The sequence below is a fragment of the Sceloporus occidentalis genome, unplaced genomic scaffold, assembly GCF_023333645.1.
Source record: "Sceloporus occidentalis isolate IW3139 unplaced genomic scaffold, rSceOcc1.0.p SCAF_29, whole genome shotgun sequence".
Taxonomy (NCBI): domain Eukaryota; kingdom Metazoa; phylum Chordata; class Lepidosauria; order Squamata; family Phrynosomatidae; genus Sceloporus; species Sceloporus occidentalis.
In genome coordinates this window covers 3,678,712-3,690,193 of record NW_028317009.1, presented here as the reverse complement: position 1 = coordinate 3,690,193, position 11,482 = coordinate 3,678,712, and the positions used below count along the sequence as shown (strand labels likewise).

Below are 11,482 nucleotides of genomic sequence, written 5' to 3'. Positions count from 1 at the left end.
AAAAACGATGAGAAAAAAATATGAAAAAAGAAATGGAAGAAGCGGAAAGGGGCACGGCGCCCTTAGTTGCAACAGCAAAGCCAAACATATATTGCTTCCTAATACAATTATTTTAACGCTTAATAAACAGGCAGAGGATACTTACTTGTAAGAACAGCACAATTCCCACACTACTCCCCCGCTATTAACGCTATAAGAGAAGCAGCCGGATTAGTGCAACACTTTTAAATGAAAACTGGGAGGAGGGGGGAGGGGGATTCAACACAAAATCAACTTTATTTAAAACATGTAAAAAAACCAACAAAAAAAAAACAACAAAAGGACAGCCTTTGGAAAAATAAGCTTGAATTGTCTATTTGAATGCTTCACATAAAGTTTGTTGAAACCCCGCCTCTCATCTTTTCTTTAAAAGGGCTGCACGAACACAACCGAGACTTTTAGCGGTGGTGTTGGCAGGGCAGGTGGTTCTGTGCTCTTGACTGGTAAGTATTACAAGAAATGTAAGTTTGGCTCTTACCTATAGAAATTAGGCTTTTGTAACCTCCATGCTAGAGCTTCACTCTATAAACTGTTTTTTTTTTCTTCATGAATTTGTGACAATACTATGGTCATATATTCCATATTTCAGTTTATCGGACATCTCAGTCCTTTTCCTGGTGTTTTACAGTCTTGGTAAATTACATTCATCTAATAAATGGGTAATCTGGATAATTGTTGCCAAGTTATCATGGAAATTAGCTGTATCTGTTTTACTGTCTGAATGTTTTGTGTCAATATTGCCACACATTGTTTCTTTATCTGAATGTTTCTGAAATGTTACCTTATCTGGGTTATGTACCATCTAAGTATCTATTTATATAAAATATTTTGCTTATTGACTTTTTTTTTATATTGCTTGTATGTTAACAATTGGGCACTAGTCTGTATCCTATATCTCTCTATCGTTTGGCAACAGATATGTACACACTTATATCTGATTTCACTTTCTAATGCTGCTTTATTCACCAAGAATGTCCCTTTACATCTGCCGGGTTATAAAATGTTACTAAGGGTGTCTTGTTTTTCACTTAATTCCTTGTCATTTCTCTCTAGAACTCCAGGCTATTCAGACTGTAACCGAGGAAGCTGTAAAGTGAAACGTGTCAGATTTTGTTCCCGTACTGCACAATCTAAATAAACCTTTTCATTTTTATATCTCTAGACAACTTTGTATTTTATCATGTGTATTGTATAAATTAAGTTTATAAGGGTTACAGAAGTAGACTATCTACGGAACACTTGCACCTTTGTTTATAAACTATGTATTGTCTATTGGGGCATAGGGGACAGCACCTTTGGGTGCGAACCTAATTCTTCAGTATCCTATTCCTTTGACTATGAATTTCACTGGTGCTTTTTAGTAGTTATGAAACTTTTTGATCAGCAGGTATATCATGTATCTTCAAGGGTAAAATGTGGCTGGAGCCAGCAAATAAGTAATAGTTTGGGCCGATTGTGGAATGGCCTCTACTCACTAAAGAGAGCTTTCAGTTTGCTCCCTTACTCACATTTTCCATTATAACGACTGAGCTGACCCTGTATAATGTAAGTCAAAGGGTGAAGAATGCTCAGATTTATCTATACATTAATCAGGGCCGTCCAAGTTCGTGCAGCATACTCACTGGGATTGGCTCTTAATAATGAACAGAAGTCAGGTATTTAAAACCACAATTCTAATGCAGACACCCTTTCGTGACCAGATCCTCCCTACGTCACTGTGGAGATGTCAAGGTGACTGGTCCAACACTACATACACTTGTATAGCATTCAATTAAAATAAATCATACGAAATAAGTAATGTCAGTGGCTAGAAATGGGCACTGAATTGGCTCTAGTGGAAATGGGCACTCTGGTAACTCCAGTGGAGTAGACCCCCCCCCCCCCCAACTGCCGCTATGTTTCATTATGGTATATCACGAAGCGGAGAATTCTCTCCTTGGCTTAATATATGGTCTGCTTTAGAACAATCGCTTGTTGCATCCAAATCCTGCATCACCAGGTGAGTTATGTGTAGCTGAATACAAAAATTCAAGTATTGTTTGCAAAAATATCCCTGAGGACATACAATTACCATGCATTAAGTAGTTACTGGTTTTATTTAATAGCGAATTCTGTAAGATGCATAAATGTTTTTTGGGCTCTTTTTAAAAAGTCCCAATTAAATGTATTTATGGTGAGGATTAATGTTAAAATTTCCAGTGCCATCTATATGGTATACAAGCTGTTAATCATTAGATTTAGATTGTAAATAGAGTACTATATTAGGAGGGTATTAACGGTCTTAAGGAGACTGACCTTTAATACAAACGAATACAATAAAAAAAATCAAATTGACCATCTTGCAGGTTTAGAAATCTCCATTCCACCATAATTTATCAGCCTTACTGTATACTTAGTTATAACACAATGTAATAGATTGCTTTGGAACATTTTGGCTTTTACAGATGACCATCCTCGGGTTACTTATGTGAACAAACAAGCAGATCTTTGCTGAAAAGAAACTGTATTAATATGTTGGCTTTCGTTGTGTATTTGGGTCATATTAATCAAATTTCTCAATCTGTTCCAAACCATACAGATCGGCCAGCATCTTAAATCTGGGTCCCCATTCATTTAACACGTCGTAGTCAATTTCAGAGTCTGAAGATCCAGACTCCAAGGAGCTGAGAGATTCTACTATGGATTCGGACCCTTCGTAGCCAAATATGTGTAGGGTATCGTATGGGAGAAGTTCTCCATCGTTATCCGCCTCGTCCTTTTTCACCTCGATCACGTAATGCATTTCTCCATTGTTTGCAGGCAGCTGGAGCTGGGAATATACCAGCGGAGCGGGTTCCATGTTGCTCTTGGACCGGGACACGTTTCTACGCACTGAATTGAGGACGGAGACATCGTAGCAGTTGGTGTCCATCTCTCCGCCACCCTCCTCGTCGTAAGTGACCAACTGCTCATGGATCTCGGGCACGTTTTTCCCTGAAGTTTTTGTATTGCTCCTGTGATTTCTTCTCCAGAGCAGGAACAAGACCACTGCAAGAAAGCGTGGAAATGAGAAATCACCTCAGAACCAAATTCATATAGTCCTCTGTGATACAAGAACTTGTAAGACATCACAATGTACTCTACAAACCTGTCCTGAGGGCCTAGTAAAATAAGATAATTACATTGGGGGCTGTGTGACACCCACCTCTCCAAATCATGTAACGAGGACCCTAAACCTTGAGTCCATCCATAAGTGATGGCCTCACTTTCTAGGTATTTGTGTTTCAAAGGAAAACTATAGAATACATAAAATCCCTAGAACTTTCTAGATTGTATCTGCACACCTCAAAGTTGTCAAAAGCCACAAAAGGGTACCTGTAACGGAGATATCTATGAAATGTAATTATTAACCTATCTGATTTCAGGCATCAAGAACCAAAGCACTCATGATATCATCTAAGTTGTAAAATGAATGGCCGCAGAAAGTGCAGCTAGGAAACTTACCCAAAATAAGAAGAATCAAACAGGCGAAGACGATGATGAGCACGGGGGCCGACACGGACGCCTGTCTTGCGGTCGCTTGGCAATATGTGGATTCCCCTTTCTCGTTACATTTGCACACCGTGATGGTCAGGGTGCTCGTGCTGCTCTGTTCTGGATCTCCATTGTCAGAAATCACAATCGGTAAGTAATGGACTTTTGCTACATCCGGGTTAAAGTCTCCATACTTGACCAGAACACTGGCTGTGTTATCTGGGGGGGAAAAGATGGACAATGTAACAAAAAAAAAAAAAAGCCAGACCTTTTCTATTCCCTAATTTTTACTAACGCGTAACACTTGCCAACAAACAAATTTGGTTAATAGAAGCTAACGCTTTATGGACCCCTGCGTAAATACCAGAGGTGAGAATGTTCACGGCCGAGTTCGCGTTGAGCTTCAGGAAATTGCATGACTGCTTGGACCTGGCACCTTATACCTATCGCCTCTACCCAAACCCCTTTATGAACCCGTAACACCCTGAAACAATGTCGCCGGCTCTAATCGCTGTCTGCTGGCATCCTTTAAACCGACCCAGGCCAGCACTTATATTCCTCTTTCTCTACTGTCCAGGGGGGGCCCTTTGCAAAATGTGGCGTTATTTTTGAAATGCACCTATTTACATGTAGATGTATGTTTTGAAACACGCGCTGAAATAACTATTCCAAAACCAGTGTCTTTTTTTGTGTTCTTTTAAAACCCTCTGGGGTCACAATATATCTTTCACAGGTACATGGAGGAAAAAGATGGAAAAATCCCACATGCTGTCTGAAAACCATCTGAAAACTTGCCATCATGTGCACTTTAATGCTGACAGCCCCTTTAAATTTCCAGTGCTGGCTCAGCAAGCTTCCTGCAGGCTACAAGAAGCCAATGAGTGGCTTGAAACACTGGATCACGAAGGAGATATTCTGCTGCAGAGTCTACTAAAGATGCATATTTATTTGTTTGGTTTGACTTTCTTTAAAATACCTCCTAATGTCCCTGCAAAGTTTTAATATATGCGTTCTTTAAGGATCATTTCTGGGAGACTGGAGTTTCCAGTTAACCTTCTCCAGACTGCACTGAAGAGCTTGCAATCGCTTCTGTAAGGAGGAGACTTTCAGTTTTCTAAGCATTAAGAAGGCAGCAAAGTCAACCCTGATTCTCCTATAATAATTTTAGCTGTGCTGCTTTCTTGATGCGTAGAAAACACGGGGGCACGTGTCTCTGCTTAGCTTCCCTAAAAATACAGCGAAACCGATTGTCACTTCCTTATATTTACAGAACAAGTTGTAAAGTAGAAATTCTACATCAGCGGGAAGCCGACAGACAGACAGCAGGGCAGACGCTTGCTGCATCACACCGGGAATGGAGCTCTGCCGAACCCGCCGCCCTCCCCGCTGTGCTCCGATTGACCAAAGGCTGGAAAACTAAATTCAAGGTTTAAAGAAACACATTTCCAAACGTCTTCACGCATAGTCACGCTTAGCTGGGGAATAATATACTATACCGTTATTATCTTGCACTGTGAAATTGTTTTCCTTTTTTGCAGAATAATATGTAAACCTCATTCCTGGTTTCATTTCATCCTTATCAGTGGCAGAAATGTTTACTATGACCTGAAAAATACAACACATAAAATAAAAATGTTATCACTTTATTGGCGGTGAGAGTTGCTGACAATGTTCGCCAAACAATGTTCAATATTTCATTGTACAGCTCTGCAGAATATGATGGCGCTATAAAAAATCAGCACGTATGTCAAATACACAAATGTATTTTTAGGGTAATTTAATTAAGAACTGGGTTTCCTTAGAATATTACCTTTACCCCCAATGACATACTATTGGTGTTAATCCCTATATAGAGGGATGTTTGGGCATTGACTTATATTTAAACAGATATATAGCTTAATCGTCAGCCTCAAGATGCCATAAAGCAAGGAGGTAAAGCTGTAATTCCATGTATGATGTCATCAGGCAGGGCAACCATACTCTGTTCTTTGCATGTATTCTTTCTATGAACAGTATCATGAATAACACTTATCTAACCTTTATCTGTTATTCATATGAATATATGATAACACGTCTCTGAAAATCACTTCCTCAAAACTATAAGTTTTGTTCTTTTTGTGTTGTGAGATCAATATTCGCAACAGCAGACATTTCTATCTCGCAAACTGTGATAGGAGCTGGCGCCTGCTAGAAAAAGTCAGTAAAGTTTCAAGCTCGGAACAAACAAGTAGTACGAGCATTGGCAGCGGATAAGAACAAGCCACCAACATGTACTTAGGGGTGTGAGATGCCCATTAAAATTGTATGGCCTAGAGAGATTGGCCTCTTGTTTCATGCAATAAAATTGGGGGTTATGTTAATGTCTTCTTTGTATTCTTCTGGATTACGCCAGACAATCGCCTAACTCTACTCCCCAGGTCACGGTGGCAAATCAGCAGTAGCCCCCAAAACCACAGATACATGTCTATAGATGTAAACCTTTCAAATGCGTTACCGTTTGTTGGGGGGCATTTTCGCACACTATGGGTGCATAGGGCTCAGCAAAGTCTGGAGCGTTATCATTTACGTCGAGAACCTTTATGTAAACGGGTACTAACGACTCCTTCTTCACAGGACCTTCAATGGACATGGACAGTGGTTTAATTAGTGAAACAAAAGAGGTAACATTTTCTGGGAGCTTGTTTATCAAACCTTGGCATCCACCATCCTTTTTCCCCCAAAGCACTCTGCACTGGTTTTCCGCCCCGTTTCATCCTGTAACCCATTTCCCCACCCTCACTTTTCTAATTCACATAATCCTTTACTAATACATTTATCCCATCATTCTGCGCTTTCCATTCCTACGCTGTCTCTCACTCAAACTTAGAATCTACAAGAATGTTAACCGCTGACTTTGATTTTTATTAAACAAATATGAATAAACAACCTCTGTAAAACGTTCCTAATTTAGAGAATACAAAGTCATAGCTTGACCATGGAGTAAAAGGACATCACTCCTACAATCAGTATGGTAAGAGTTTTCGTTGAGCCACCAATAAGTGAACCCCTGTCCCTTTATGATAGTTTCAATACTTACTGCTTGTATCGATTTCCTGGGCTGCTATAGTTAAATTATGCCATTCGTTGGTCTCCCTGTCGAGTGACTTGCCGTTCAAAATATTTCCTTTGTCTGTTACTAAAACGAGGTCATCTTTGGCATTTCTTAGGGAATATCTACAGTAACATACAGCAGTTAATAACACGTTACGTTTGCTTTAGTGTAAGCGTGTGTTTGTGGCAATAAGTGTGAAATTTCAGAAACACATTTAGCACAAACAGTAGGTGATTAGCTCGACATAACTCAAGCATTCTAAAATAATTCCATAGAATTTAAAGAAAAGCATGGGACAGACAGGACCAATCCCTGATTGTATGTGTAACTCGAGCCTATATAATGCACAATGAAATAGATTAACCCATTAACTAAATTTTTAGTGAATAAACCACACTGACTTGTGCTTCCTATATTGCAGAGGCTGTAGTAGACTTTAGGGTACATAGTAATTTGTCACCCAATGCAGTTTTCTGGATGAAGCTTGTTGATCCATGAAATAAAAACAAACCACTGTCTTTATTGAGAAGTTACTCACGTCACTTTTCTTCCGATAGCATCAGGATCTTTCGCGGAGACAAAGCCGATGATTGTATTCAGTTTTGTATCCTCTTTCACCTCAAATTGGTAAAATTGTTTGGTGAACACTGGGGGTTCGTCTACATCAAGAACATTGATTATGACTTCGGTGGAACTCTTAGGTCTTGGCTGGTTTGCTAACTTCAGAACTATGGAGGGATCCAGAGCCTCAATGGTCATCTTGTATTGTTTAGTGGTTTCAAAGTCCAGGTGCTAAAACGGAACACACACAATTGTAACGCTCGCAGGCGTCTCATCCAGCAGACCTCCGCTGATATCACGCGTTCTGAGGTTTTACCTTTTTTAATATCAGGATTCCTTCGTTGGTCAGCGGATTAGTCGTGATCGCAAACAGCTCTTGCAGCTTCTCTTTGGCGAAGGTGAATTTGGTATTTCGGTTCTGCGGCTCGTCGATATCTTCCACTTTCATTCTTCCGACTTCGCCGCCAACTCTCAAATTCTCAGGCACATTAAAAACAAACTGGCCTGGGAAGCGCAGGAGAAATTCAGTATTTAAGGTTGTGTGGTTTGAGGCTTAATTTCTTTAGACAACCAGCTGTACAAAAGAAAAACTGTGAAATGTGCAAAAATCCTACATACAGCTGTGTTGTTACATTGATAGGCTTACTTTTGGTGAAGGTTGGGAAATTGTCATTGATGTCACTCAGATTTATGATGACGCTGACCGTGCTTGAGAAGCCTGAATTTTGTCCCGGGGAATCCCTGGCTTCAACAACAACTTCATACGTGGCTTTCTCTTCCCTGTCTAAATACGGCACCGCAGTGTAAATGGATCCTACGAATAAAAAGAACAATCAAGATGAAATATGAAATAGCCCAGCAAACCGTTGCCAGAGGTAAATAGTACAAGTTATCTAAGAGGTATCACCTCGTCATACATCGACAAGAGAAGATATGTTGGGCTTTAGAGTGTAACCGTCCAATTACAATAGATTTCTATGAGTTTTTGGTGAAGACGTGCGCCTCGGATCAACATCTGCACCAGGGGTGCACAACGTTTCACGGTGGGTGCTTGACAGGCATTTATTTTTACCTAGGCCAGCAAAGGAGGGCAGAAAATGGCTTTATAGCTGCACCTTTTTTTCCCCATTTCAGCTATTTCATTATTATTATATTGTCTGTAATCAGAAATCATTGTAAATGACCAGATAGCAAATTAAATAGTGGCTTATATTGATAAATGTACTGACCCCGATTGTTGATTGTGAAGTTTTCTTGTCCTTTGATGATCTTGTATGATACAGTAGCATGTCCAGATAATGTGGGGTCATCTGCATCCAAAGCTGTCACCGTGCTGACCAGAGTTCCTTAAATAATTAAGCACACTTAGCCAAAAATGTCGGTACTAAATAATTACATATTTGTATTTACCTAAAAACACCAAAGCTCAACACCATGGCACAAGAGAGAGAGTAAGGCGGCCAGGTTTCCTTTTATGCTCTATGTACACATCAAAAATATGATTAGCTTGGGAGTCTTAAGCATGACGAGGATGTATAGAGTTTAGGACAGCGTTATAAAAATACGGTTCATGGGAGCTGTAGTTGGGTTTATGATTGCCTATGGCACGGTATGACTTTTTCTATGTCGGCCCAATGAAGGCTCCATCTCTTTTTAAACTAATACGGCTCTATCCATCTGTTTGAGGAGCATCATTCATCATTACTAAGAATCGTAGGTAAGATAAATGGAGAAGGAACCCCAAATTAACAATCTAGCCTTGTTCCTGTGTATGTCTTTGTAAAACTGCTGGTGTAGCAGTCTCTAAGAAAGCAGGCACGTACCAGTCGGGGACATCTCCGGAACGGACGCGTTGTATATCTTCTCAGTGAACACCGGAGCATTATCGTTAATATCTATGACTTTGATAATAAAGTCGGAGGGAGGTTCCAGAGTTTTGTTGGTGAGTTTGTCGACCAAGAGCGCTTTAAGCATGTACTGCGACTTCTTCTCTCGATCCAGTCTTTCAAAGCAGTAGATGTCACCTGTGGTCTCATCAACTTTGAAGATGCTGTTGGCATATTCCCCTTGGAGGGCATACTTAGCGTTCGATTTTGATGTACTGGAGATGAGCTACAAGACATCATGAACCTTTAATATCAATATATCCTCTTTTCAATCAGCGCAAGGATCTTGGCATTTAGAGAGTTTTTAGATCAGAATGTTCTAAAACAAAATCCTCACAACAGTAACATTAACCAGAATCCCCAATTAAATAACGTAGGTATAAACATAGAGGCTTAAATTTCCAAGAACCTAACTGTGCAAGGAAATCATCATACATTTAATTGATCCTATGGTCTGGAGTTTGCTGTCTATTACTAGATGACTACATCAAGAGTCCTCAATCAACCTCAGACTTGCCGGGATGGACTAATAGACCCTTGTGCTAGACAGCTGAGAAGCCCGGAATAAATATTTTTAGAAATACTTCATTTGTATATAAAAACCAGATGCAAATATGTCCTTGCGCTGCCTGTTCCATGATAGGGCCCACCACGTTCTCATTTACAAGGAGTCTACTTAGCAGAGAGGGGATAGCTATACGGCTAGAGAGAAGTGATGTCTCACCTTTCCAACATGATGAGGCAGCGGATTTATCTGTTCCTCGATAATGTACATCTGATTCCATATCCACTCCCTCTTCAAACGTCGGCTGCGGTTGTTGAAATATATACTCCCGACATCAGCATTGTCCTTCTTGCACAAGGTCAGTGGGAGGAGGACGGAAGTTATGATCAGCAGCCGAAGCCACCACAAAGTCATCTTCTTTGTGACTCTGGAGACCTGCAAAATTTTGTATTTTGTTACCAAATAAGTCAATCACCTGGATCAGCGGCGTCCTGCATAGTCTTTGAGGAACAACGCCTAAGTTAATAAGTACTTTTCAGCATAAGAGTATGAAGTATTTAAAAAGAAAGTACAAAGTCTTTGATCCCATGTGGCTGTGTTGTTTCACCACAATGAGCAAGGTATAGTGAACCTAACAATACATTATACACCAATCAACCATAACATTATGACCACCTGCCTGATTTTGTGTAGGTCCCCCCTTTTTTTGCTAAAACAGCCCTGGCCCGTCAAGACATGGACTCCATTAGACCTCTGAAGCTGTGCTGTGGTATCCGGCACCAAGACATTAGCAGTTAAGTCCTGTAAGTTGCGAGGTGCAGCCTCCATGGATGTATCCTGGTGCCATGTGTTCTCCAGGTAAGCGACGCACCCGGCCATCCACGTCATGTAAAAGAAAACGTGATTCATCAGACCAGGCCACCTTCTTCTATTGCTCCGTGGTCCAGTTCTTATGCTCACATGCCCATTTTAAGCGCTTTCGGCAGTGCACAGGGGTCAGAGGGTATGCAGCCCCATATGCAAATCAATCTGCAATGCTCTGTGTGTTCTGACACCTTTCTATCAGAACCAGCAATTTGAGCTGCAGAAGCTCGTCTGTTGGATTTGACCACACGGGCCAGTCTTCCCCCCCACGTGCATCAATGAGCCTTGGCCGCCCATGACCCTGTCACCGGTTCACCACTTTCCCTTCATTGGACCACTTTTGATAGCTACTGACCACTGCAGACCAGGAACACCCCACAAGAGCTGCAGTTTTGGAGATGCTCTGACCCAGTCATCTCGCCATCACAATTTTCCTGCTTCTAACACATCAAATGTTCACTTGCTGCCTATTGTATCCCACCTGGTCATAATGCTATGGCTGATCGGTGTATAATGGAAAGAGAATCTTTATTTCACTCTATTTTCCATTTTCCCCTGCAGAAGGGATAAGCCCCTCTAGTCTCTGTATGGATATGCTTTACATATATGTTGGATTGTTAGACCTCTGTATTCCATACATAAGTAGAACATTGTTCGCATACATGCCTGGGATAGCACCAAAGTCTTAACTAGGGCTCTTGGCCCCTGGGGTAGGTTGGAGGTGCCACCTTTCCCTGCGATCGCATCTTCTGGAAGTACAACGCTACTATGTTTTAAAATGTAAGGAGTGCCCGGTGCCATCTTGTTCATTTCATTTCAATTACTAGCATACGCTGGACACCAACACCGAAAACAGTGTAGAGACCCCCTCTTTATTACGGCGGATTTGTCTTTTTGCCATTCTGAGTAACTATACCAGAGGTGAAAGAGTTAATGTTTTAGGACATAACGCTTCCCTTCGGACTGTATACATGAATACAGATGCATTGATTTACTTTGCGTGGCGGCCTCTCAAAGTATTTA

General features: G+C 40.8%; 1 protein-coding gene across 1 annotated transcript; it reads right to left on the bottom strand.

The window, feature by feature from the left end:
- Positions 1–2,581: 2,581 nt before the first annotated feature.
- On the bottom strand, positions 2,582–10,009 carry LOC149299117 (cadherin-5-like). Its single transcript, XM_089486598.1, has 11 exons — positions 9,815–10,009; positions 9,028–9,316; positions 8,434–8,550; positions 7,851–8,018; positions 7,521–7,708; positions 7,182–7,435; positions 6,629–6,765; positions 6,047–6,168; positions 5,049–5,157; positions 3,523–3,771; positions 2,582–3,066 (listed from the first exon to the last, which is right to left on the bottom strand). The coding sequence occupies exons 1-11, from the start codon at positions 10,007–10,009 to the stop codon at positions 2,582–2,584; spliced, it is 2,313 nt and encodes a 770-aa protein (XP_089342724.1).
- Positions 10,010–11,482: the final 1,473 nt, after the last annotated feature.

What these genes read in the sequence shown, in the direction of transcription:
- LOC149299117 (XM_089486598.1), bottom strand. Translation starts at nt 10,009, where the DNA reads ATGACTTTGTGGTGGCTTCGGCTGCTGATCATAACTTCCGTCCTCCTC. An exon ending in TGCCTCATCATGTTGGAAAG is followed by an intron (nt 9,317 to 9,814) that starts GTGAGACATCAC and finishes GATGTCTTGTAG; the next exon opens with CTCATCTCCAGTACATCAAA. An exon ending in AAAATGCCCCCCAACAAACG is followed by an intron (nt 5,158 to 6,046) that starts GTAACGCATTTG and finishes TGTATTTTTCAG; the next exon opens with GTCATAGTAAACATTTCTGC.